Source organism: Cinclus cinclus, chromosome 1 (assembly GCF_963662255.1).
Source record: "Cinclus cinclus chromosome 1, bCinCin1.1, whole genome shotgun sequence".
Taxonomy (NCBI): Eukaryota; Metazoa; Chordata; class Aves; order Passeriformes; family Cinclidae; genus Cinclus; species Cinclus cinclus.
Window position 1 is genome coordinate 100,999,475 of NC_085046.1, and position 25,471 is coordinate 101,024,945.

The 25,471-nt window shown below is 39.8% G+C and overlaps 1 protein-coding gene across 3 annotated transcripts in view; it reads left to right on the forward strand.

The window, feature by feature from the left end:
• PPP4R1 (protein phosphatase 4 regulatory subunit 1) overlaps positions 1–25,130 on the forward strand; it is a 66,373-nt gene extending 41,243 nt beyond the window's left edge. For 2 of the 3 annotated variants that reach the window (XM_062488101.1, XM_062488081.1), the window contains 12 exons: positions 516–674; positions 1,849–1,979; positions 3,110–3,630; positions 10,916–11,091; positions 15,181–15,276; positions 16,562–16,747; positions 18,222–18,383; positions 18,949–19,049; positions 19,471–19,591; positions 19,692–19,826; positions 20,846–20,987; positions 22,624–25,130. In XM_062488101.1, the coding sequence (XP_062344085.1) occupies positions 516–674; positions 1,849–1,979; positions 3,110–3,630; positions 10,916–11,091; positions 15,181–15,276; positions 16,562–16,747; positions 18,222–18,383; positions 18,949–19,049; positions 19,471–19,591; positions 19,692–19,826; positions 20,846–20,987; positions 22,624–22,787 (2,094 nt within the window). In that variant the 3' untranslated portion in view covers positions 22,788–25,130. The remainder of the gene's footprint in view (positions 1–515; positions 675–1,848; positions 1,980–3,109; positions 3,631–10,915; positions 11,092–15,180; positions 15,277–16,561; positions 16,748–18,221; positions 18,384–18,948; positions 19,050–19,470; positions 19,592–19,691; positions 19,827–20,845; positions 20,988–22,623) is intronic. The other variant, XM_062488091.1, reaches the window with a different exon arrangement.
• Positions 25,131–25,471: the final 341 nt, after the last annotated feature.

Genomic DNA, 25,471 nt, shown 5'->3' on the forward strand with positions numbered 1-25,471 from the left:
GCAGGGATGCCTTCCACTAGCTCAGGTTATTCAGGGCCTTATCCACCTGCCTTGAACACTTCCGGGCTTGGGGCAATCATGATCTGCCTGGGCAATGTGTTCCAGTGCCTCACCACCCTCTCAGTAAAGAATTACTTCCTAATAATACACCAGCATTATTTTTCTTGTCCCTGCTTTAAAAGAATGGTGTAGGTATGAGGTTCTTGTTTTATGGTAGATTTGTTTGTCTTGGGAGTATTTTTGAAGTTGGCTTTTTTGGGGAATAAATCAGGTTTAAGAGTTAGTACTTCCTTGCTATTCTTCATACAGGTGAATTTTCCTGTAGTAATATGAAAGCAGCAGATTAGAAGCATGGTTCTACTGAATGTGTGTTCTTTGTCTTGCAAATGTTAAACTGTGCATCTGAGTAGGAAGGTGGACAACCAGATGAAGAAAATGAATGTGAAGAGAGAACTTGTTTTGAAACAAGTACTGCCTATTAAGACTTGCAAACTCACTCACTATATTCCTAACAGCTGCCGAGGTTTTTCCAGCTCTGCTCTGATAATGTGTGGGGAGTTAGGAAAGCCTGTGCTGAATGCTTCATGGCAGTTTCTTGTGCAACATCACAGGAAGTCCGGAGGACAAAATTGTCAACCCTTTTTATTAATTTGATTAGTGATCCTTCACGATGGGTAAGAATTGCTTTTTATTTTTTTTGAGTAGCTGTCATATTTGAAGCATTTTGCTGCAATACTTCATGTAGAACTTGTTATGGGTGTGGATAATCTAACCTGTTCCATGCACCTCAAACAAAATTATTCTTACACTGGTTAGTTCATTGGTGGCTGTAGAGAGTCCCTCACATTTTCACTGCAGCGTGTAAGAAAAACTGTCAGTGGAGTAGCTTTTTCTTAGCTACAGAATTGCCTATGACTTAACATTGCTGAGAATCATTAACAAAACTGGAAAATTGATTATGATATACCTGTAGTTCTTCAGGTTCCCTACCACCATGATGCTTTTTGGGGGAGGGTTGGTGGAGTTTGTGGTTGGTTTGGGGGTTGATTGGTTTTGGGGTTTGTGTGTGTTTTGGGTGTTGGTGGTGGTGAGTTTTTTATTAATAGAATTTTTCTTGTTTCTTAAGTGATGGGATTTTGTTTTCAGTATCTTTTTTGGGGGGTGGGGTGGATGGGATTTGTTGGGTCAGATTGTTTTTTTGTTTGGGATGTTTTTATTATTTGCCATCTTCAAGATTTACTCTAAACCTTAAGTTTGTTACTGAGCAGATGACTTCTAAGAGCCAAGGATCATCTGCACAGAAGCATGAGCTCATGGATCTTGGAAAGTCATGCAAGTTGTAGTCCAGCAGAATTAATCAAATAATAAAAATTGAGGAGAATGAAATAGGAGCAGGAGAAAGGAGGAGCAAATGCACATCGTAGCCAAATAGGAAAGGGAAAGAAATACGCTTATCAGTCAAATTTCTGAATGTGAAATGCCTGTTTACTGTACATTATTTTTTTTTCCTTTCAACTTGTTAATATTCTGAGATGACCTCTCAAATTTACCTGCTTCTATTATCTAAACAGATTCTTCCTCCTTTGGTTGTGGGGAGTAAGCCTGTCAGTTTGGTTACTTCTGATTTTACTGGTTTCATCCTGCTTTTTCATTTTTCTTAATATTTTTTTTTAAACTTGGCAGTCTGTATACATCTGGCTGATTCTTTCCGGACAACAGCCTCCACTCTTGATTTCCTTAGTAGGCTTATGACCCTTTCAATTCCTAGTAGCAGGCATTTTATGTTTTATAGGACAGCAAGATTTATATATATAATTTTGTTTTTTCACCTTGGACCCTTTCCACTAGGTTCGCCAAGCAGCTTTTCAATCTCTGGGGCCTTTCATATCAACTTTTGCTAATCCATCCAGCAGTAGCCAGTACTTTAAAGAAGAAGATGGTAAAAACCCAGAAGATGGTGATTCTGCACAGGAAAACAGGTACATTTGCTAAATCTACAAGTGTTTTTTAGTCTCCTTGTCCTTCTTCTGCATGAACTGCGCCTTAGAAAAGCTGACTATCTTGGATGAATTGAATATTTGGTAAATGGGAAGGTTTGGATCTTCTCATCTTCGTAGACTAGAATTAGGATCTGTGTTCTGTTGTGGGAGGACTGACTTGATAGACAAGGGAGAACAGTGCATACTGTGTACCTGGATTTCAGGTAAGCTTTTGACATGGTCTCCTGTAAGATCCATGTGGAGAAGCTGCTGAAGTTTGGGGTTGGTTGAGGTGTGCTGAGGACTGCCTGCCTGGCTGGGCCCACGGGCCCTGGTCAGCAGCGTGCAGGTGGAGGTCTCTAACTGATCATGTGTGAGAGGGGTCAGTATTGGGTCCAGTCCTGTTTAACATCCTCTTTAGTGGTCTGGATGGTGGAGCAGGGTATAGCCTCAGCAGGGCTGCTGATGACACAAAACTGGGAGGGAGGAGTGGCTGCTTTACCCACAGGGTCATGCTGCCATCCAGAGGGAGACCGGGACACACTGGAGAGAGTGCAGTGAAGGGCCACAGAATGACAGACTGTAACATCTCTCCTGTCAGGAGAGTCTAAGAGAGCTGGGACTTCAGACTGGAGAATCAAAGGCTCACTGTGGGGGGTCTTGCCAATGTTCATAAATACCTGAAGGGAGAGTGAAAAGAGGATGAAGTTGGACTCTTTCCAGTGATGCCCAGTGGCAGGACCAGAGTCAATGGCCACAACCCCAAACACAGGAGGTCCCCTCTGAACATCAAAACCTACTTTTTTTTTTACTGTGAGGATGACTAAGGTCTGGCAGAGGTTGTCTGTGAAGGCTGTGGAGTATCCATCCTCTGAAATATTCAAAACCTGTCTGGACACAAGTCCTGGGCAACTGTTCTGGTTGTCCCTGCTTGAGCAAGGAGGTTGGCCCAGGTGGCTTCTAGATCCCTTCCAACCTTGACCTGTCTATGATTCTATGATTTCTGTTTTGTTATGGTGTAAGTAAATTTGCTTTGACACATAACAAATTGACAGCACGGGTGTGAATGTTCAAGAGCATAAGAAGTCTATTTTGTTTTTTTAATGTCCATTTTCTTTGCCACTCAACAGTGGACAAGTCAGGATCGCAGAAAATGTCACAACAGATGAAGAGCACAACTGGACAGAGGATCTGTCTTCACATAGTGATGATAGTGATGATTTTGCAACGAAACTTGAAAATGTCATGGAAGATCAAATTACAATGTCAAATAACTCCAAGAGGGAAAGTGATTTCCAGACTGAATCATCCTTCCATTGCACTTTGCCTTCAGAATCTTGTGGGAAAATGGCAGATGAGAACAAGCAAAGTTCTCATTGCTGTACAACAGGTCTGCAGGAGGCTGGGCTGAATTCACAGGAAACCTCTCTTTCAGAGCAGGAATTATACAACTCTTTCCATTTCTGGAGGACTCCACTTCCTGAAATAGATATTGACTTTGAGCTTCAGCAGACTTCTGATATAAAACTCGATAGAGAAATTCAGGAACTCACTATGCCAGTGTCTCCAAGCATTCCTATGGCAACAAGGAAGGAATTAGAAGAAATGATAGAAAATTTGGAACCCCATATAGACGATCCAGATGTCAAAGGTATGGTAAAGATACTGAAGCATTTTTTGTGTTTGGAGATACGCATGTGTTGCTTCAGCAGTTTGGGCTTTAATTTCTTAGTTGTTTTTAAAGTCAGAAGTACTATTTTCTCCTGGTCCTCAAAGAGATTGAGGAAAATTAATAGTTAACTAAAAGGGAATTTGCATTTGTGTCAAGATGTTTGAAAGGAGTGAAATTCCATTTATAAACTGAATGCATGTGCAGTTAGCAGTATAAAGTTCTGACTGCCTGTTTTGACATGATAATCAAATAGATGGTTCAAAGGCATAAGCTGTTGATAAGTTTATTTCTAATTAGCGTACATGGAAAATAAGGCAGATTAAGAGGGTGGGTTTTTTTAATTATCACTGTGAATAATAGTTTTCTTTATGCACATTATCCGATTGATTTTGGATGAAATAGTCTTTTTTTCTGCAAGGGCTTTGTTATTGCAATCACATGTTGACAGCTGTAATGCGACAAGTTTGTTGGATCAGGCTGATAATTGATCCAAGCTGAGTTCTTGAAGTGAACACACATTCTCGATTTTAAAAGCTCTTGAGGAATGGAGAAGGGTTTCATAAGCGTGATGAGGTGGTGGAGCAGCACTTCAGAGACACCTCCTGAGCTAAAAGGACTTGGCTCTCCTACACCTACTTACTGGAAATAGTTTTTTCTTGGTATTCATATGCTGAATAAATTCTAAGGCACATCAGGCTTAAGTGTCACAGTCAGAAAGTCTGGAGGTACCACGAAGGAAGAAGCCATGTTATTTTGGAAATTAAGAATCTCTAGGGGGAAAGCATGCCTCTATACCAGAAAAAATAGGATGAAAAAAAGGGACAAGTTGGGGAGAAACATTTTAGAATAAACTGATACTGCTTTCAACTTACTTTTATTGTTAGTAGCTTGATATGCTAATAACTTTTCTTAAATCTATTTTGTACTTTTATTTAATCACTTGTAAAGTCAGCAGATAAAACTTAGTTTTAGGAGTGCTTTGGGAACTAAGGAAAAGAGGTAAGAAAAAAATTTCACCCTTGCTAATGACTTCAGTCTTCATATAACCCATCTCTGAAGCCAACTGCAGAAGCTCGTGTTGCTGTTAAGGTTTATTTTGTAAAACTGTTCTGTCTGTAGTTAGAGAACATATGTTAACACATAAATTACAGTGGTTCATGTAAACATGTAGTTGTACATCCAGAATTGTCCTGTGTTACGAGTTTATCATGTGTGTTCTTGTTTCAGAGCAGGTTTTTGAAATTCTTTTTGTTTGTAGTTCTCTTGAGGTGTCAGGAGGTTTTCTGTGGAGTAGTTGAGCAACATTTGCACATTTCAGCAGAAGGAAAATCTTACTAGGTTGTCAGTACCATGGGTTTCCCCACTCGGACTTGGTGAAGGCTGTGCAGTGAAGCCCCATACACTCCTCCTAAATCTTCTACTCTTCTTCCTCTTGCCTGTACTCTTGTTATTTGGTCTAAATACTTGAGAAGCTGGAATTTAACAACATGCCTGTTTCAATTTAGTAACGCTGCAAATTTAATTTTGCACAAAGTGCAAGTAGTATTAATTTTGCATGCTTGTCTCAAACACTGGCACAAATAGAAGTGCTAGATACCCAGACTTTAGTCTCAGAGTAACTGATTTAATGCCTGTGTTTTGAATCTTACATTTCCTAAATTGTAACAGAAGGTAGGCTTGCTCTGGGAGTAATCAAGAAGATCAGAGCCCTGACTCTTTGCTCACAGCAATATAATCTGAAACTGTTGTTGCAAACTGATGGTACAAATATTCAGTCAAAAGCTTATCTTGTTTTCATAGAAATTTTAGGAAACTACCTAATTTTGCAGATAATTTTGTTTCCAGCATACATGTCTTACAAATTTATGCCAAAGAGCCCTGGTCCCAAATGGTCCATAGGGTTTTTCCCTGCCTGTGCTTCCCCTCTCTGCAAAGCTGACCATTATGTGTTTGAGTCTTGTAGTGTGGGTAGGCTTTGCTTTGACAGCAGTGACTGAGCAAGCTAGGAGGGTTTTCTTCCTCTTTTAATTTCTTTTTAAATCCCTGTGATCTTTTTCTTGCACTTATTTTCTTCATTGGCTTGCTGTCACCTAAGTCCTGGACTCCTGCTTCCATGCTGTGCTCCTGTCTTTATTGCTGCATTCCCAGCCAAGGGATGGGAGTGGAAGATGCTGTGTTCTCTGTGGTGGGTAAGTGGAGGCCTGCCATACTGGAGAGCTTCCATGGGTACACATCTTCTGCCTTCTATAGCAAATTGGCCAAGCATCCTGAAGGCGTGACAAGATGAAGTGATGAAGTGTGGTTTGGGAATGAGACTGCGGTGTATGATGTTTTGCATGTGTCAATAAGATTAAGTTGTTCAGATGACCTTGTCTCTGGCTGTACCTTGCCTCTCCATGCTTGACTGCAAATTCAGCAGCCTTCTCTTAACATGGGTTTTTCATTGTTTGGTTTTTTGGTTTGGTTTTTTTTTTAACATTTTATAAATTTATGAGGAAGAGAAGAAAATTAATTCCTGTTGTGTGGAACCATAATGGCACAGGGTTTTTTGAAGTTTAAGATCCTACTGAATTTTTATTATTTGACTGTGCAGAATATCTAGTGATGGTAATAAGGTTCTTCACTGTTCAGTCAGAGGACGTTGATGATTTATATTTTCCTAGTTGGTTTCAGCCAGTCCCTGACAGCTGAGGCAGATGTGGGGATTTGGTGCTCAAGTTCAGGCAGCAATGATTCTTTCTGAGTCAGAAAAATATGTTTTTGTTGGGGGTTTTTGTTGTTGTTGTTCCTTCCTTCCTTCCTTCCACCCCACCCTCTGTTTTCTACTACATGTTCATCCCTAGCAGCTACTCTACCTTTGTACCCCTGTCCCCTCCCCTCCACATGTATTCCCCCTCCTATTTCCTTTGTTTATTTTCATTTTTCTTTCTTACTGGGTTTGGCATTCCTCTACTTCACATGTCTCACTTCACCCTTCTGTGTTTTGTGAGTTGCTTCTCCCCTCATCTGCTTGCATCATTATAGCTGAAGTATTGAGAAAGAATAACTCAGTTTTTACCTGAGTGTGCCCTGCCAATGGGAAGAGTCAAAGGAAAGTCATCCCCAGGTTGTGCAGTTTAGAGTATGGCATGTTCAGTGCATATCCCCATCTTCCAGATGTCTTGGATGCTAGACACTAAGGGGTTACTGTTTACATACACACTGGTCATGGTTAAGTGGTTTTGGTTATGTGTTTTGTGTTGGTTTTTCTTTTTTTTTTTTCTTTTTTTTTACTTTTTTTTTTTTTTTTTGAGGGTGGTGGTGGTATTGGTTTGTTTGGGGTTTCCTGCAGTGCACCTCAGTAGAGCAGTTTCTATTTTGAGCCTTAGATTTTGCTTCAAGGCATGGAGACTGATAAGATCTCCAGAAAAAAAAAGAATAACAGAAATCAGTAACCATCATAGAATATTTTTTTCCCTGATTCTCATTCTCACAAAAGGATGAACTGCTTCACCTGAATCTCACTCTTTACTTTGGGGCTTTCCTTCCAGAGCTATCTTATTGCCAAAGTGATAAATCTAAGTGAGAAATAGGTGGTTGAGCAGTCAGCAACCGAGATAAAGACAGCCTGTCTTCTCACAGGCAAACTGCTGGCTAGCAGAGCTACATGGGCTGTGCAAAGTTAAGCACTGCTGTTGTGATCCCAGTAATGTTAACAAGACCTTTCCAATCCACTGGCCAGACATCTGGAAGGTCTCAAACTGGGAGATGGGAGCCCGCACGTTCCTGTGAAGTACGCTAGCTTTTAAAAAATTTTCACAGGGTCTTCTTTCAGGTCACATTTTTCCAGATCCTTGAGGCTGCTGCTGTCTTCACATCCTTCAGAGATTGCTTTTCTTTCTTCAGATGTCTTTGCTTCTTTATTTTTCTTTCCACTGACACTTTCTTCAACTGGCTTTATCTTATGTTTTGCATAGAAAGGGCTAAATCATGCAACATCAGCTTTCCTTAATATTATTTGGGGGGAACAGAGGAAGCCTGACTTGCAGGCTACTGAGACTAACTGTGGCTTAAGCCAGTTACAAGCTGCTTTGCCAAAAATGAGACCTAACAGGGACCAAACCAGTCCAAATGTGGGGTCTACTGATCCCATTCCCTTAGAAGAACTATGTTTATGAGTTAGGTTACTGGCACTGCCTGCAATAAAAGTCTGAAATATGTTGTTAATGAAACAGGTGAGGAGTAAGTGGAGAAGAAACTCTCTGTTCTTACGTTTCAGTTACTTCATCTCTGTACCCATTATTGCAGCCCATAGCTTTTGCCTCGGGGTAAGAAGTGAGAGTAATGAAGGCAGCTCCTTTAGAAAAAAAGAAAGGAAGGAAAAAGAAAAAATATAAATGTAATATCAGTGTCTTCTAGTGAAACATCAGAAGAAACAGAAAACAACAATAATGTTTATTGATAGGACAGAAACTCCTGAAAACCAGGAAATTCAGTAAGACCAGAAAAAAGTGATTTAGAATTTACAGATTGTACCAGTTATTTTAGGATCCTGGTACAGTAGCCAAGACTAAATATTTACTTGTTTAAAAATACATCTCACCTGAAGCAAAAATTGAAGAAAGAGTTAATGGTCTAAGATCCAGTGAACATTGACTTTATCTGAGTCAACGAAGTTACCAGAGTTCTGTACTGTATGCAAAACTGACCTTTACGCTCCAGTTTTTAATGATGGTAGTTGTGAAAGCTGGTTGGCCAGCAGATTCCCTTTTTGAAGCATTTGTCTGTCATTCATGAAAGGAGAGCCTTATCCTTTACTTCAATTTCAAATTATTTTCTGGAAGCCATGCCCTGTCTCATGTCAGTAGGAAATGTCTTCATGAGCGATGAGGAGCAGCAGCAGTGCTTGACTCTTCTTTTAGCTAGCATCTTAAGATGTTTATGGACTTCAGGTCGTTCACCTTTCAGTGAATGGCAGCACTGAAGTCACAAATAAGGACTGAAAGAAGAAAGAAGGCACTTGCAGTCAGTGAAATCCTTAGGAGTTTGGCTTCTCTTGTCCTTCATTACCACATCTTGAGATTGTAGAATTGACAAGAAGCTGAGAAAATGCACATTTTTGTTATATTTCTTCTAGGGCAGGCAGAGAAAATCAGGATAGGTGTTGTCTCCATCCTGTTAAGCCCCTAAGCAAGTCCAGGCCTGCAGGCTGACAGCCGGGCATGGGTGGGGAATGGGTCTTGGAAAATTCACAATTACTGCTGTAGATACTTTTGTTACTAGAAGTAGTCTTTGAAGTTCTGTGTGGATTTTTCAGAAAATACATAAACAGTGTTGAAGCAGTGCATGTCAGGGTAAGCTTTCTGGACTTTTAAGTGAAGGTGAGAGGAATGCACGCTTTTCATGAAGTTGTCCTTCATGAAAGAGGTCTTCAAGAAAAGTGCAGCAGAATATAATCTCCTTAATGTGCAGCAGAATATAATTATTTTTCATTTTCTTGTTTGACTTCTCTAAATGAAAATTTGGGAAATAAGCCAGGCATTTCTTGCCCTAGCATAGCCACCTATTTTGCTGGTTTTGAGGGTTATTTATTTAACATTTAGGTTTTGGAGAAATTTATTAACCTTGATTTTTTTTATTCTCAGATAGTGTTAAAGGGTCTTAAAGTACACAAGTTTATTATTGGTGAAGTAATACTTGAAGAGTAAGGTTGTAGTAGTCTCTTAATAATCTTAAAAATTGTCGAATTCTTTATATATTTGGATGTAAATTATAATATATATTCTATATATTTAAACTGTGTTTCACATGTTTTATAGTGGAAGTATTAGTATAATGTTGGTTATACTTTTAAGTTTTTAACTGCGTGGGGTTTTTTCTGTTTCTTGTTGAGAAATGAAGTAATACAGCAAGAATATCTTTGGGTTATTTTATCAGAAATTGGACACAGAGAATTAGCATTGCATATTGTAAAGAATTGTCTTTATTCCTGTTCATCAGACTCTACTGACAAACTAGTGAAATCACAGTATTTTCCAGTTTTTGCTAGATTTTGCTAAGGCTTCTGATCTAAGATTTTGCTGAGTTAACAATTTTTGTTTCTTGTAACAGTTGCATTTCATATCCATTTCTTCTGTCTACAAATAAGTCCAACTTTCTTTGTTTAGTTCTTGTTAACAACCATGTTCAAAAAGCCAGAGGGTGGAATTCAGAATTCTGTAGTTTAGTATGGCAATATGGGATTAAAAACAAGCATATGATTTGCCATGTAATTTCACAGTGAACATTTAAGAAACCTTGGAAAAGATGAACTCTATGAGGAACAGACCTTTGGATGGCTGGGTAAATTTAATAAGTGAGGAGATTATTCCTCCTTGCCTTCTTGGAAAGAAGTGGAGGAGGAGAGTGGCAGAGTAGATTAATCTGCGTTGAATTCTGTGTCACTTGCAGCTGAGATTGCCTCTGATGCCTCATCTCAGGTCAGGCTATATCCAAGGAGCATTGCTCAACAGAGCTTTTTCTAATTGGCAGTGAACAGAGGGATGGAAACCAGAGCAGCCTCAGAACTGCTGGATCTTTTCCAAAAGAGTGGATAGCAGAGTATGAAGTGCTAATGCCTTCTTTAGATCAGTGAGAGAACATCAGACAGTACAACCTTCTTATTTGGGAGGATCCAAGGATGCTGAAGTATCGGGTCTGGCATCTTTCTATATAAATCTTGCTTTAGAGTTGCTTTTAGAATGTAAGAGTTTAATGAACATATATAGAGGGAAAAGCAACCTCTCAGTACTGAAAGCCTCTGTGAATTCCTAAATCTGTTTTCAGTCTTTATTTGAATTACTTTGTCCCTCTTTCTCTTAGGCCCACCTCCCACAAATGGCCCAGTCTCTTAAGTTAGTATTCATGGGCTGTTCTACCCCCCAAAAAAAAATTTGCACCATTAATATTTACTAAAATTGTTAAAGAACCGATCCTGCCATAACAGCAGTCTCCTTATTCCTCTTGGGTTATGGGGCTTGTTTATTTATTTTAGCTTTAGAAACACATTTCACTGAACTGTGGGTTGGTTGAGTACCCCAGGAAAAGAGTGAGGCATTAATCTAGCACTTAACTGGTCCCTAGTTTGGGATTCACCAACAGCTAATGATCTTGAGTTGCTACCTTTCCTGTGGTCTTTCCTGCCATCTTTCAGTTAATTAGTCACTGTCTAAAAGTTGATCTGTGGTCTTGCTAGAAGTTTTATTGCAGTTTAGTCTCTCATGTATTTATCTTTCACATACTGCAGCACAAGTGGAGGTGTTGTCTGCTGCACTCAGAGCATCCAGTTTGGATCCTCAAGAAGAGACAATGGCCAGTATTGGCAAGGGAACAAATTCACAGACTGAGCTAACCATCAATGACCAGCAAAGTTTTAAACCTATACTGGGTGATATTGTGCCTTTAATTGGTGACACTGTTGAGGTAAGAAAGAGTTTTGTACTTTTACTTTTTTCCCATTAGGATTTCCAGGGCTCCAGTAACAGAGCTGTAATTTGCATTCACGTGGGGATTGCAACCAATTGCTTTCTACTTTTGTCTGGTGTGGTGTTCCCTTTTGTTGGATGGTATTGAAGTGCTAGTAGCTTCTAAAGTAAAATGAGTTGTGTTGGGTGCCTTTGTTTTTGCCATTTCTGTGCTTGTCCATGTAAATTCTTGAAACTGTTTCTGTTAAAATCTCTGTTGTGACTGTTAAATTTGAAGATGTTTTAATACCAAATTTTATTAATGCTTAAAACAGCCCTTGGTGATAATGAGTGAATCTTCTTTTCCAGTGCCTCTCCCTGAACCTGGAAAAGGAGATACTTTGTTCCCTTTGCTCCCTGTTGAATTGATTTACTAAGGTTTACTGGTCAGGCTCAGAGAAGTTCTGGACCTGCAACTGAGATGTTGTCTGGGCTGCTGAAAGTTATTTTAGTAATCATAACATCTTGATTTTTGTTTTTGCACTTACTTCTTCAGCCCCCCTCCCTATTCCCTGTGGGCTGTAGTTCTGGCATGTGATACTCTTTTCTGTTCTTTGCTGTGTCAGGCCAAACCCACTACATTCACTTCCTATAATGCCACAAGCTCAGGTGATATTAAGTGCTGCTGCTGTTGCAGAAATCAGTGGTTCCAAAATAGGCTCCATAAAACCAGAGCAAGTGATTTGTTGAGTCATGCTACTGAAATTATGTCTTCCAGATGAAATTTTAACAAACATCTTTGAAATGTCTAAAAGTTAATATCAGTTCAGTGCAAACATTTTTATTCTTCTTTAATTAGAGCAGTGTTTCTTGATGACATTTAGTTAACTTTTTCTCTAAGCTGTTGGACTACCATCAAGACTAAAAACATATGAGGAGTTCAGGAATGTGACATTTACTTGGATACTGCTGATTATACAGAATCCTAATTTAACTCTACAAACGTGGCTTGTTTCAAAAACACTAGCCTGCCCCCAGTTCCTTTATGTCAGGCTCAATATGCTTTTTTTATTATAGGATCTCTTCTTTCTAATGCTAACCTAAAATGACAGTGTACATTTGTCTTCCATTCTTAAGCATCTTGGGGGTGGTGAGGGTGGTGTTTATTCAGAGGGACCTGTCCTGCATTTTATGTTTATGTTTTTGTATACGGAGTGTAGTGCTGACAGAAAATTTAAGAGCCAGTCACATACCTGTTATATATTGATTTTACATGCTTCAGTTTCATGCTTTAAAAGGATGCTCTTAATCTGTCAGTTTTTTTGTTTGTTACTTGGCACTGAGTCAAGTCCTCATTTTACAAGTGAGCAAATACTGTAGAGGTGACCTAGAATTCTGACAGTCAAGCTGTGTTGAGCAGGTAGCCTGCTGCCCCTAGCAGTGAAGAGATCTCTGATTTTCACAGGTGGTTCTTTGGGTTTTTAGTTTAGTGGGAGTTTTGTTGTTGTGGTGATTTTTTTTCTTCTTGTCTTTTCTTGGGTTTTTTAAGTCTCAGCATAGCAGTGTGTCAGTAGGGTACTGGACACTTGAGAGAAATCAAATTCTCTAGCATTTTGTTTTTGAATGCAGCCTGCACAGTTCTGCGCATAGACCACTAAGGAAAACCACAGTGTGCTTGTCCTTTGGCAGCTGTATTGGTTCACGAAGGAGTTATTGCTGCATATTAAAGAGAGATTTGCTATTCAAATGAAAATAAATGGTGTAATAGAATGGACCAGTAGGATTCTGGGACATGATGAAGCTTGTTTGTTGAGAGTAGCTGTTTAATTTTTCTTAAGAGGCACTGTTTTTGTTTTCTTTAGGTTGTATGTTCTCTGTAAGGTTTGATAAGGGGATGGGTATTGGAGTCTGTTTTTATTTGGAGGTTAGAGGGGTTAAAACTTTAAAAACTGGGCTAAAACCTTCCCACTCCTGTCTGGCTCTCTCTAAGAATAGGACAGATGCCTGGAGGAGATGGACCCCTGACACTGGCCTCTTCTTTGTTTGGACCAGCTGCCACATCAGGAAACACCAGCACCACCTGTCCAGGTGTGCAACCCTTGACACAGAGCAGAGATCTTGGGAGCACAACCCTGGAGCTCTTGATACACAGCCAAGGGAGTTACACTAACCTTAGAGATCTGTAAGGCCGTGATAAAGATTTTGCATTTGGTAAACAAGAAACTTTCAGGCTAAACTCTGTTGAATTTTCATGTCCTGGCTCTCTGCAATGCTCAGTTTGGTGTGTGCATGGAAGATGTACAGATGGAGTTTCAGTTTCAGGGGTAGAGATACTGCATAACCTAAATACTGGCTGATGGCCGTTGTTCTTCTCTACTGGAGCTCTTCCTCTCTGGAATGCATATTTGGCTTTAAAAGTGGCTAGATAAAAACGTTCCCATTTGTGGCACCCTCTGTTATATTCAGTTGTTTGACTTAGTTCAGTCCATAAAGTATGATTTTTTTTTTAAGCTTTTGTAACTGAGGTAGCAGGGAATGTGAGATGGAGTCGTTTGATTTTTATTGTAACAGAATAGATGACTAACCTCTGGTTCCGTGCAAACTGGCAACTCATAGGAACCACTGTGGCTAGGGTGTACTGGCTGCCTCATAATTCCTTGATTTGCAAGATAACAAAGCTGGTGACTGGCAAATTTCAGGGGGAAAAAATCCCCAAACAAACAAAAGGCTGAAAAAGAGTGAAGGAGGAATTGACTGGCAAACTAAAAATCCTGCAGAGATAGTTTTCAGAGCCTCCGGAGGTTTTATAGTTGGAGCTGTGTGCTGCTCATAACGTTTAGTTATGGAGTTTGCTTGCAAATCTGTTCTTGCCTTGGCTCTTTTTTTCCTTGGCTCTTCTTGCTACTGCTTCCTAAGCCTGACAGGTGACATGGACTGCTGTGCCAGAGATATGCAATTGCCTCACAGCTCTTACTGTTCTTTATCACCTGTAATTATACCTCAGCAGCTAAAATTACAGACCATAGCTTAGATGAAAGCAGCTCATGGAGAAGGAAAAAGCAACTGTTTGAAGTCAAACCAATGAAGACAGATTGTATCCTGGAGGCTTTTTTTTTAAGAAGTTTGTAGTTTGCTGGAAAATTCTCATTGACAAAATGATCTGAACAGCTGGTGGAAGTAGGCATGTTCTTGTTGCTTGTGTTGACCCTAGGAGCTCACCCTGCAGCATGTGTGAATAGATAGATACTTTGGCTCAAATCTAGCAGAAATGCCTTTGTCCTGTTCCACCACACAGCAGCCTGATCTGCTTTTCAGATAATCATCACATATTGCTTAAAATTCATGGTTTGTTATGTGAAGCCCATTGTATTTGGGGAGCTGCTCTTGTAACCAAAGGTCAGTGCTGCACGCCCCCAGGAGCACTGTTCATTGCAGCCCATCACTCCTCTGCCATTGTTCTCAAACAGCATCTCAGCCCTTATCCTCAAGGCCCAGATGTGTAGCCAGGGTGCTAAAGTGATTGCTGAAAATTATTTTAATAGGACTGCTGGGAGAGGTGATGAATCTTGTCAGCAACTAAGGCCAAATAGGACTCAATTTTATAAGATGAAGCTTATCCAGAGAAGATTATAGAATAATCACCCCCAGGAAGGGTGCGACAGCATGAGTCTCATGAGGTTCTACTCTTCATTGTGAGGTTGGCTTTATTTTGACTTTTTTCTTGTACAAATCCAAAGCAGCAAGTCCAGCAAAATCAGCTACAGGTGTTTTCTCATTTTCCATTCAGGGGAGAAGCAATGGGACCCATATGTTGGTTATATTTTCCTTAATGCAGTCTCAGAGGTACTCCTGTCCTGTGATTTTCATTCCATAAGAACCAAAGTGGAGCAGAGTAAGAGGAGCTTCTGTTTGAAATTGAAAGCAGCTTTATCTTGTGGACCTTTTGATTTTGGGCTGCAGCAAAATTGTGTTTGATATTAAAATATACATTCCTTTAATCTAAGAAATAGATTCTGAGGCAAGGAAAGCACTTCTTGATGTTGGTATGTCTTTCGTGTTTAATCTTAAAGTGTGTTTTTTGAGACCTTTTATTTTCTTTTTTTCACAGAGTATGGATTCTACACTTCACTATATTCATAATGATTCAGATTTGAGTACCAATAGTAGTTTCAGCCCTGAAGAAGAAAGAAAATCCAAAGTACAGGTAAATGACAGTGATTTCTGGTTTTCTTATATGTTGCAGATAAATGAAGTTTTTTAAATGTATATGGGGATTTCCTTTATCTCCTTTTTCATTCAGTCATTTCTGACATGATCCAGTTTCTATTAAATCTCTTAATTAAGTAGTTTTAAAATAGTCCTTGTTTCCGGTGCTAATGGCTTCATTTAGCAGTTGCTTCTGTTACATTTATGCCTGAGAGATAATAACATTTTTTTTACATGAGATAACAATTGTCATAGATCTTCAGGCTCTGTTTCATTTAGTGTAGTTTTCTATGGAAACAGTACTGGGAATTAGGTTATTGAGGAAACAGGATGTTTTTTAATTGCATGTTTTGAGAGAAACCACCCCCACCCCTTTTTGCAGAACAGTTTTGAAAGTGTTTCGTTAAGCTGGAACTGCCTCTGGTATTTTTTCCAAAAGGAATCAAATATTTGCTGTTGCATAGTCCAGTTTTTCATTGCCACTGTGCATCAGTGTGATTTCCTTGAGTGGGAATCTCGGTCCCTTGCTTGTTCTTGTCAGTGGAGCTATTCAGCAGCTGTGTTAGGAAAATGCTCTTGTGCACCCCTTAATAGAGACAGTCCCTGACACAGCTGAAGCAAAGGCAGTAGTGATGTCAGCACAAAGAAGTTTTCACAGAATTTTGGTTCAGACACGTTAATTCCTCAGTGGACAGAAGGATTGGTCTTCACCAGAGATCTCTTTGTCTCTGGAGAAGCCTCTTCCTCCCTCTTGACTGTTCAGGGAGTTTAGAAGCAATATTGAATACACTGTACTCTGGTCCCTCCCCTTCCCTGCCTCCCCAAGGCATTTTAACTTAGTTTTCTTCTCTTCACTGTCTCAAGATTTTGGGAGAATTAGGAAAGGCTTTTTTGAGCAAGTCTCATCATTTGCTGTTCTACCTGTCTTTATGGATGGTGCAAAATGGCCAACTTGCACAACACTTGAGCCTGAATGTTTGCAGAAAGGTAGATTGCAGTCTTTCCATTTCCTGGATTCCCTAAGAACACTTGGCCCACTTGCTCCTCTCTTATGTTGGTCTGTATATATTTTCAAATTGCCCCAAGTCACGTTATTGTTTCTTTGGGACCTTTTGGTGGAACTTAGCAAATCATTGTGCTGTTATTAAGACACTGTAATTAAATAACATTCTATAGTTGTGGGCGAAAAAAAAGTGTGGAAAAAAGAACGCCCTGGAATTACAGTGAGCCTTATGAGGAGTAAGTGGAAATAGTGTGGATGCTGTGCTTTTGTCTTGCTGCAGGATGTTGTACCTCAAGCCTTGCTGGATCAGTATTTATCCATGACGGATCCATCCCGCGCACAAACAGTCGACACCGAGATTGCCAAGCACTGCGCCTACAGCCTGCCCGGCGTGGCACTGACCCTGGGCAGGCAGAACTGGCACTGTTTGAAAGATACCTACGAGACTCTGGCATCTGACATGCAGGTGAGCTGGAGCGGTGAACAGTCTGAAATTCTGTGATGTGACAAAGACTAATTGGAACCTCTCTAGTGGTTTCTCTTGTTTACTGGCTATTGGGCTGCTGTGCCTTTTACACAGAGCCTTCCATCCCATCCTATAAGGAGTGAAGGTGCAGTGGTTGTTTCAGGGGAAGCAGGGGGTGTGTGGTGCTCAGGTAGTAAAGAAACGGGCTGGTTTGAGTGGGAGATGGATCTCCAGTAGGAAAATGAGAGGTTTCTGATTTCTGTGTGTGCTTGAGATCTTATGGCAGTGTCTGAGAGTCTCCTAGGTTTGAGAATTTGGGCTGTGCTGCTGTTTTGAGCAGACATGCCCCTTCAGGCATGTCTGGAGCTCAGTGACTCAGCCTCACACCAGGCCTTGGTGCCACATCCCATTAGTCATACAGGAATAACATCACTATCACCACGCAGCAGCACTGCTGCTTTAAAAACAAATCCTGGAAATAGCAGCATTTTCCTTGTTGTCAGGTGGTAAGGAGCCTTTTGAATTTTGCTGTCAGTTTACAGTTGTTTCCCAGACCTCCTTTGTTTCCTTTTTTGGAGATGCTCTTTTTATTTTTTTAAATATTCTCATACTGTTTCACCTCTCATGAACTTGCTGCTTGCTCTGTCAGAGCAGCAGTTCTCAGTGATAAATAGTGAGTAATTTTATACATGGCTATTGCTCATGTTTTCCAGGCTCCTTTACAGCCATTAAAAACAACCAGCTAATAAATTTAAGACATAAGTAAAAACAAATTATCCTGCATTCAGAAGTGTTCAGAATTTATCATCAGTCTTAATCTGAAATAAGATTGGATCACCAAACCAGGGCAAAGAAACACTGCCCATGCTAATTGGAAAGTGCTGGCTAAAGAATAAACACTATTTTATTTTTAAAATACTTACTTGAAATATTTACTCAAATTAAACAATTTGCCCTCAATTTAGGGTGTCTGAAAGCTCCACTGGTCCTTGGGCTGCTGAGCACTAAGTGTGGAAGAAACTTAACCTATTATGGAAGCTAAAATATCCCAGTTGAAATATTGTGGGATATATATATCTTACTCATTTAATATTAAAAACAGAGCATGAGAGTGGTAGCATGAAACTAATTTATGCAAAAGAATTTAAAGCAAAAATTAATGTGGGCAAGAGCATTGATGTCAGGAATACTATTTTGCTTCCTGGCACCTGGAAGTTTAAAATACTTTGACTTGCATTTGAATAGTTCCTTGATATTCTGGTAAAAGAAATGATACCTTGTCATTTTGTCTCCTCTTCCATTTTCCTTTTTCTTTTTAAATTTTAAATTTCCAGTGTAATTTTCAGTTGTAACATGAGATGCTGTAAAGATATTTGTAAGTAGTGGAATTTGCTGGGAGTCCAGCTTGAAAAACAAACCCTTAGGTTTGTCTGGAGCCCTTTGGATCAATAACATGGATTTATTTATGTTGCAGTGGAAGGTTCGGAGGACACTGGCATTTTCTATACATGAACTTGCTGTCATCCTTGGAGACCAGCTTACAGCTGGAGATCTAGTTCCTGTCTTCAATGGCTTTTTGAAGGACCTAGATGAAGTGAGGATAGGTGTGCTTAAGCACTTGCATGACTTCCTGAAGGTATGTCTGTGTTCAGCTCTGGTCAAGTGCAGTGACAGATTTTGCTTCATTTCTTTGTACGCACCTGCTTTTTAGCATAATACCCATGTAACTCTGTGGGAATCTCTGAAGAACTCTGTTGAATACTGGAATATATGTTGCAGGAGATCGGTGTTGTTTCTACTTCTTTTTCTCTGAAGAACTTTGTTCATGTTTATTCAGTATGTGAATGGGTTGAGGTTTCTTTCTGGTTTTTTGAGGGGTCTGATCTGCCTACACAAGTTACTTGTCAAATTTTTGTAGAAGTTTCTCTGTAAATGCCTCATTTCTGGAGCTGAGAGACACAAATTCTAAAACTATCTTTTCTGTTTATGCCTCCTTTCTCAGAGTAAAAGGAGAGACTCATCACATTTTCCTTTCAGTAGTGGCCTGTATGATTTTACAGCCTTAAGCATTACAGGGTTTAACCCAGGAAAGCAACACTATTGCTAAAAAAGAGTGTTTCATTAGTTGCATTTAAAGCTCTTGTTCTGTCTGCTGATTGTAGCCTGTAGTTCTTTATGTAAGTTTGTATTTACTGTTACAGCTTCTTCATGTTGACAAAAGACGAGAGTATCTTTATCAGCTTCAGGAATTCCTGGTGACTGATAACAGCAGGAACTGGCGTTTTCGTGCTGAGCTGGCTGAGTATGTGGCTTTCTGAATTTTTATTTTTATTATTGTGGATATTTAAAAATAAGAAAATCAGATAATAGATGTTTTGCAGTGATATTCTTAATTTCATTTCTGGTTAGTAGATGGTCCTTCTCCTCCTCTGCATGTCCCCCTTGTTCCCGGTAGCTGTATTGTCTTTATTGTGAATAAGTGGCAGTTTAATATTTGCAAGTGACCCACAGTCAAGCTGATGACATTGAAAAATAGAAGATTTTGCTTCCCAGTAACTTCATTATGGCCACATTGCATATTTGATAGTAAGTAATTTGATAAGTTATAATTATAAATAAGTGATAAATAATTTGGTAAGTATTGTTGTATAAATGATGGTACTGAGTTAAGCTGCTTTTTTTCTTACTGTGATGTACTCTTTGGTTCTTATTCCATCCTGTAGGCAGCTGATTTTGCTTCTGGACCTGTACAGTGCCAGGGACATCTATGACTACCTGAGGCCTATTGCTTTCAGCCTCTGTGCAGACAAAGTGTCCTCTGTCCGCTGGATTTCCTACAAGCTGGTAAAGCAGTCTAAATAAATTTATGATGTCAGACTTCTGCGTGGTGGTGGTCAGGAGTAATTTTTGTATTTACTTTTGTTATTGTTCTCATTTCTTCAAGGTTAGTGAAATGGTAAAAAAGCTGTACATGGCTTCAACACCAACGTTTGTGATAGACCTCATGAATGAACTTGTTGAAAAGTTCTGTAGATGCCACAAATGGTCTGGTCGGCAGACTTTTGTCTTTATTTGCCAGGTGAAATGTCTTAATTTTTATTCTGGGGTTTTGGGGAGGTTGGTTTGTTGTTTGTTTGCTTTTGTTTTTGTTTGGGGGTGGTGGTGATCAGAATTAAAGGGATCGGAACTCTCCAGCTGTCCACTGACACTATATTGGTGAATATTTGAAAACTTTGTTTCCAAGGGAATAGTTTCATGGCTGGTTTTTTTTCTCTGTTTCTCCATAGAGGAGCTTGAATGCATCTTTAGCTCAGCATATTGGCACTAGGTCATCAAATCTGATGTCTAGCAAAGTCTAGCAAAATAATCAGAGTTAGGAAGGTGCTTTGTTGCTCAGCATGAAGTGAGATTTGTACAATAAATCTTTAGAAATCAAACAGTAGGTGCAGCTTGTACCTCTTCAGCCAGCTTGTGCAGCTTAGTCAAAACCAATGCATTCTCAGCAAAACAAACAGGAGTTGAAACTAGCTGGGATCCCAAAGAAATGGTCAAATTTGGAGGCTGTAGCAGAGATGCAGACTGGGAACCACCATGGCTGCTGCCCAGGTGGACAGTTCTTTGAAGTATTTGGAAAAATGTGAGCTTTTACCTTGTTCAGAGAAACATGTTTTGGTATAAGAGCTGTTTATTGAGATGAACCATTTTTGTCTCAATATAGTATATCTAGTTTAAGCAAAGACTAAATTAACTGAGAAGGATTGTAAAGGTCTTCTGCTTTTCTCTCCTGTTTTTCAAGTGGTATACAGTGATTTTAAAAAAATAAAAAAGGGGAAAGGGGAGTTCCAGATTTCACACAAAATAAAGATGGCTTCTAACTGAGCCTGAATTTTCTCAACTCTAGTTTGCTTCATTGTGTCTGGGTTTCTGTTAGAAAGTGCTGTAAAAGTTTGTGCTAGAAAGTGTATGCTAAAACTTTGTGGACACTATCAACCGTATAGGTGCGATGAAGGTAATAAGATCTGTTAGCTCTGATTTTGTGTTGAGATTTCATCCTCCCTGTGCTGAAATTTAATGAAATGGCCTCTGTGTTCCTGCCAGACTATCAGTGAAGATGACTGCCTGCCCATGGACCAGTTTGCTGTGCATCTCTTGCCACACTTACTACACTTGGCATCTGACAAGGTTCCAAATGTTCGAGTCCTGCTCGCAAAAACATTGAAGCAAACCCTTTTAGAGAAAGGTTAGTGGCAGAAGGAGGTACAATAGGCTGACTGTATGGGGGTTTTTGTCCCTCAGTTTTCCTAAATTCAGCTGGGAAAGAAGAAACAACATCAGATGTGGGCTGCTGTTGCTTTTTACCATCTCTTTGGTGTGAGATGTTACCCTGGCTGACATAAAGCCATGACCCTGTTGTGGGGTCCAGCCTGCTGTTGTGTAGTGCTGAGGAAATGAGTTCTTGCTCAGCCAGCCTGTTCTTTTGGTGTCATTTTCCATGAGTGAGCTACTTCATAGAGGTGTTGTCAGAAAGCACAAGTGAGCAACTAGCAACTGTGAAGCTGTTGAACAGTGCCCTTTATCCAGTAAAAAAAAAAAAGAAAAACAGTTGATGTTCTGTATAATAAGAATAAGAAAAAAAAAAGTAAAAATACAAACCAGCATTTTTTTGTCAGTGGGGGAGAAGCTGTTGTTTGGGCTTTACATTTTATGGCAGCAGTGGGAAGAAAGCTTCTCTGGATTCTCTTCAGGGAAATAAGACATGCAGCTCTCGAACTGCAGACTTTGCTCAGAAAAGCATCCCTGGTGCATCACAGGTGCCAGGGGAGTCAGCAGTGCTCGGAGTCCAAAGCACTGTAAAGGAAGGCAGCATTAGAAATATCAGGCTATTTTGTAAAACAGCATAGTGCCACACTTGGAATACTTCATCTTCTTCTGGTCACTCCCACTCTCAACACCATGCAGTGGCTTGAGGACTGCTGTAGAAAAGTGCAAAATATCCCAGTGCCAAGGATGCCAACTCAGTGAGCACTGGGCTGTTGGGAGCTGCCTTGTGCATGCTGACTCTGAGGAAGCATATGGAGACAGTTGGATGGATCAGCTGATGGGCAGTGATTTATCCTCTGTTAACTGTGCCAAGGATGTCACTGTTCTTCCTGCTCTCATGTGGCATTGGTGTTTTTGTGCCCCCAATGTGGATGATGCACCTCCATTCTGCATTGCCACTATGTAAGCTTATGGCACAGGTAGTCACTGCCTCAGAGATGTTCTGTGTGGTTAGGCAGGGTGGATAGATTTGGAAAGGCAGATTGAAAAAATCAATTCAGGAGTTTTTAAACCTCAGATACCATCTAATCTGTGAGCCATTTGTAGCTACACTGCTTTTATGCACCTTGTGTTCTGTAGTTCATCAAAACTGTTGAATGTTGGAACTTCTTCCACTTGTATTTCATGTTATCTTAGCTCTATCATTTGATAATTTCTTGGCAAGACTGGTATGGAAATGGAGTGGCAAGACTATGGGTTAATGGATCTTTCCTCTGTCACAAATAAGCACTGTCATCTGGAGTTGCTTCCAGGCTTTTCCTTCCTCTTTGGCTATGCAGTTTTTCACCATTTTGTACTGAAGGGCTATAGAAATCCTGTACTTGAACAGCATCATTAGAACAACTGTGCTCTGAAACATGGAATGATTTTTTTAAAAGGTTAATTAATTCATAGATGTATTTGGAAGGTGTCTTGTGTGCCTGCTCCAATATTCCAATTTGACTGTAAGAGTGCACTGTCCTCTGAAATTTTATATCTCAAGGAGTATGCTGAGGTTGGCATTGAAGTATCTGCTTTCCTTTCTTACTATAAGTTTTGTGCATTTTCTCTTACAGAGTATTTCCTGAATTCTGCCAACTCCCACCAAGAAGCTGTAGAACAAACAATTATGGCTCTTCAAATGGATGGTGACAGTGATGTTAAGTATTTTGCAAGCATCCACCCTGCCAGTACCAAAATTGCGGATGATGCCATGAGCACTGCTTCATCAACTTACTAAGTTCTGAATGTGGCTATAATTAAAAAAAAAAAAATTAAGCTATTCTCAAATGCTTCTAAAATGGTTGATTTAGAGCAACCTCTTTGGAAGGAGGGATTTCTTGCCAGATTTAACAGGTGGATGTTATCTAAACCTGATAACCAGGGATTTTAAGTCAAGGCAAAGTAAACATACATGTGTCAGCTTGACTTTAGAAAACACTGCTCAGAGGATTATTTTTGCCACCGGAGCCTTAAATCTTCTGTCTTCCTGAACAAATGAAACTTGAATTGGCAGAACATTTTCATTGTAGAAAGGATGTGATGATTTCCAGAGACCTGCATTGTTTCTCCTGAGGAGTTAACTTAGTGAGTATTTTCTGTAGCAGCTGATAGGCAGGATGGCCAGAGAGGCAAGTTTGTACAGGGACTTGAGACCTCCAGTATTAGAGCTAAAGTTTTTATCAGTCAAGGACTTGATTTGTGTGCAGCTGGGCACACCCTTAAGTGGGAATAGCTTTGATGTTTGTAAATGGGAAAAAGTAGAAATTTGGATTTCTCTTAAGGGCTCAGTGCTAACACTAAACTAGAATCTGATTTTAATCCTTAAATGCAGCATATTGCTGTACTCATTAACAGAAAACTTTGCTGAGTACCTGTGTCCTAATTATTTTCATGCTGGTCATGACCTAAAGGAAATTTATTAGCACATGTACTTTAAGTCAGGTATTTTTAACTTGATCATGATCAGCTCTGAAGGTGCAACTTTTTTCTTCATATACTGTACATATCTGTGAGCCTCTTTGGAGTGCTGCAGTCTTTAATCATGTTGTTTAAAAGCTGTTGTGATACAAGTTGTTCTCTACTTGTCCAAATAAAATTTATTAATAAGATTGAAAGAAATCTTGTGACCTTTTTAAGACATTAAAAAAGTTTGAAATTTAAGTGGAGTTTTTCTTGCAGTTTTTTGCACTTTGGTGGCTATTTCAGGGGCAAGGGGTTTGCTTAATGACCATGAAAAATTCTGCATTTTGAGATGGAATATGCTACAGCACAGATTTACTTAGTCTATGTTGTTGAGGCTTTGCTGGATTCTTCAAGTGTTTCTTTTGCTAGGGAAGCTGTTGCCTCCAGTCTGAAATGGCATCTTGGCTGGAAGTAAGTCTGAATATCTACCTCAGTCAGATTTACAGAAAACTCTGAGTTCAAACTGCCCTTAACCTGCCTGCAGTCTGTTGACTGCTTTCCTTTCCTCTAATTTAAAATTACTGATCCAGTATCTCCTTCTGTGTCTTCCAGGGACAACTTCCTTAAATCACCTTTCTTCCAGCCTGTGGAACTCAAAGTGTGCGAAGATATTTTTCCCCCGAGGAAGTAGAAATGGCTGTGGCAGCTTATCTTTGATGTATTTTAGCAGAACATTTTCACTTATCAGTCAGGTACCTGATGCCCTGGCAGCTGAGCCTTAGGGAGATACCTTTATTTTCATCTCTTGTTTTTTTGGAAAACAGATTATTCTGCAGTTTCTTCTCTTGTAAATAGAAAGTTGCTATTTACTCCCCAGAGGCTGCTTATGTACTCCTTAGCACAGCCATGAAGGTGGTTAAGATGCAGAGTCATCTCTGTCTGCCTTGGAGTGTGGTGGGTTTGGGGTAGGTTTGATTTTTTTAATTTGAAGGGGTTTTTTCTTTTAGGCTTGAGGATTTTTGTGGGATTTCTTTATTAATTACATTTTGTAGGTGTGTGGTTTTTATCTGCTTTTTTTTGGTGTGGATTTTTTATAAATAAATATATATGTTTATTATTTTTTTTTTTCTATGCATGTCCCTTTTTCTTTCAAAATCAGCAAAATCCCTGGAGGACTAGGCAGGGTGACAGCACTGTGGATGGCAGCAGGCTGTGTGGAAGCAGGGAGAAGTGCAGCTCTCCCTCCTGCCCTAAGAAGAGCACCTGAAAGTGACTCATCTTCTCCCAGACCAGATGATTCCCATTTTAGCAATATGCATTAAGGTCCAGTTAATTTCTGCATTTTGTTAAGAGAACATAAATCCCTTCATCTGAGGGATATTTTGCCTGTCATGATGGTTAAATTGTAGTTGAATAATGTGTGCAGTTCCTGAGGTGAGCAGGAGCTGCTGAGGCCAGAGGATGGTTCAGGTCATTCTCTTGACTGTGAATGGAGCACAGTATTTGCTGGAGGAGTATTGGGTTTAAATCCCAATGTTTGGAGTCTGGGATTAACATGACCCAACCTAATTCCATCACTGCACTCAAGTACTCTTCCACTAGTCCAGTAAAATGAAGGATTGTATCTGATCCCTCTAGGTATTTTCTAGTTACTTAAAGGTAAAACATTTCTATGTTGAAAAACGAGACAGAACTTCTTGGGAGCTTTATTTATGCAGTAGTGGTGCAAGTCTAGGAATTTGAGGGAGAGTTTGAAGCTTTTCCTAAGGAAGACTCGAGTGTTTTCAGTTTCAGAGTGCCTGAATTCCCCTTTTATGTAATAACTGAGGATCATCTTCAGTGAAGAGGAGAAATGGCTTTATCCTTTCTCCTGCACCCAGGGTGGAGGAGAATCCATCCCCATGGATCCATCCCCTTTTCTGCTCCATTTGATGATTCCCAGGAAGCAGAAGGGGAGGAAAGACTTGCATTATTCTCAGGATTTCCCAAGAGCATTTGATCTACATCCTGAGGGATGTG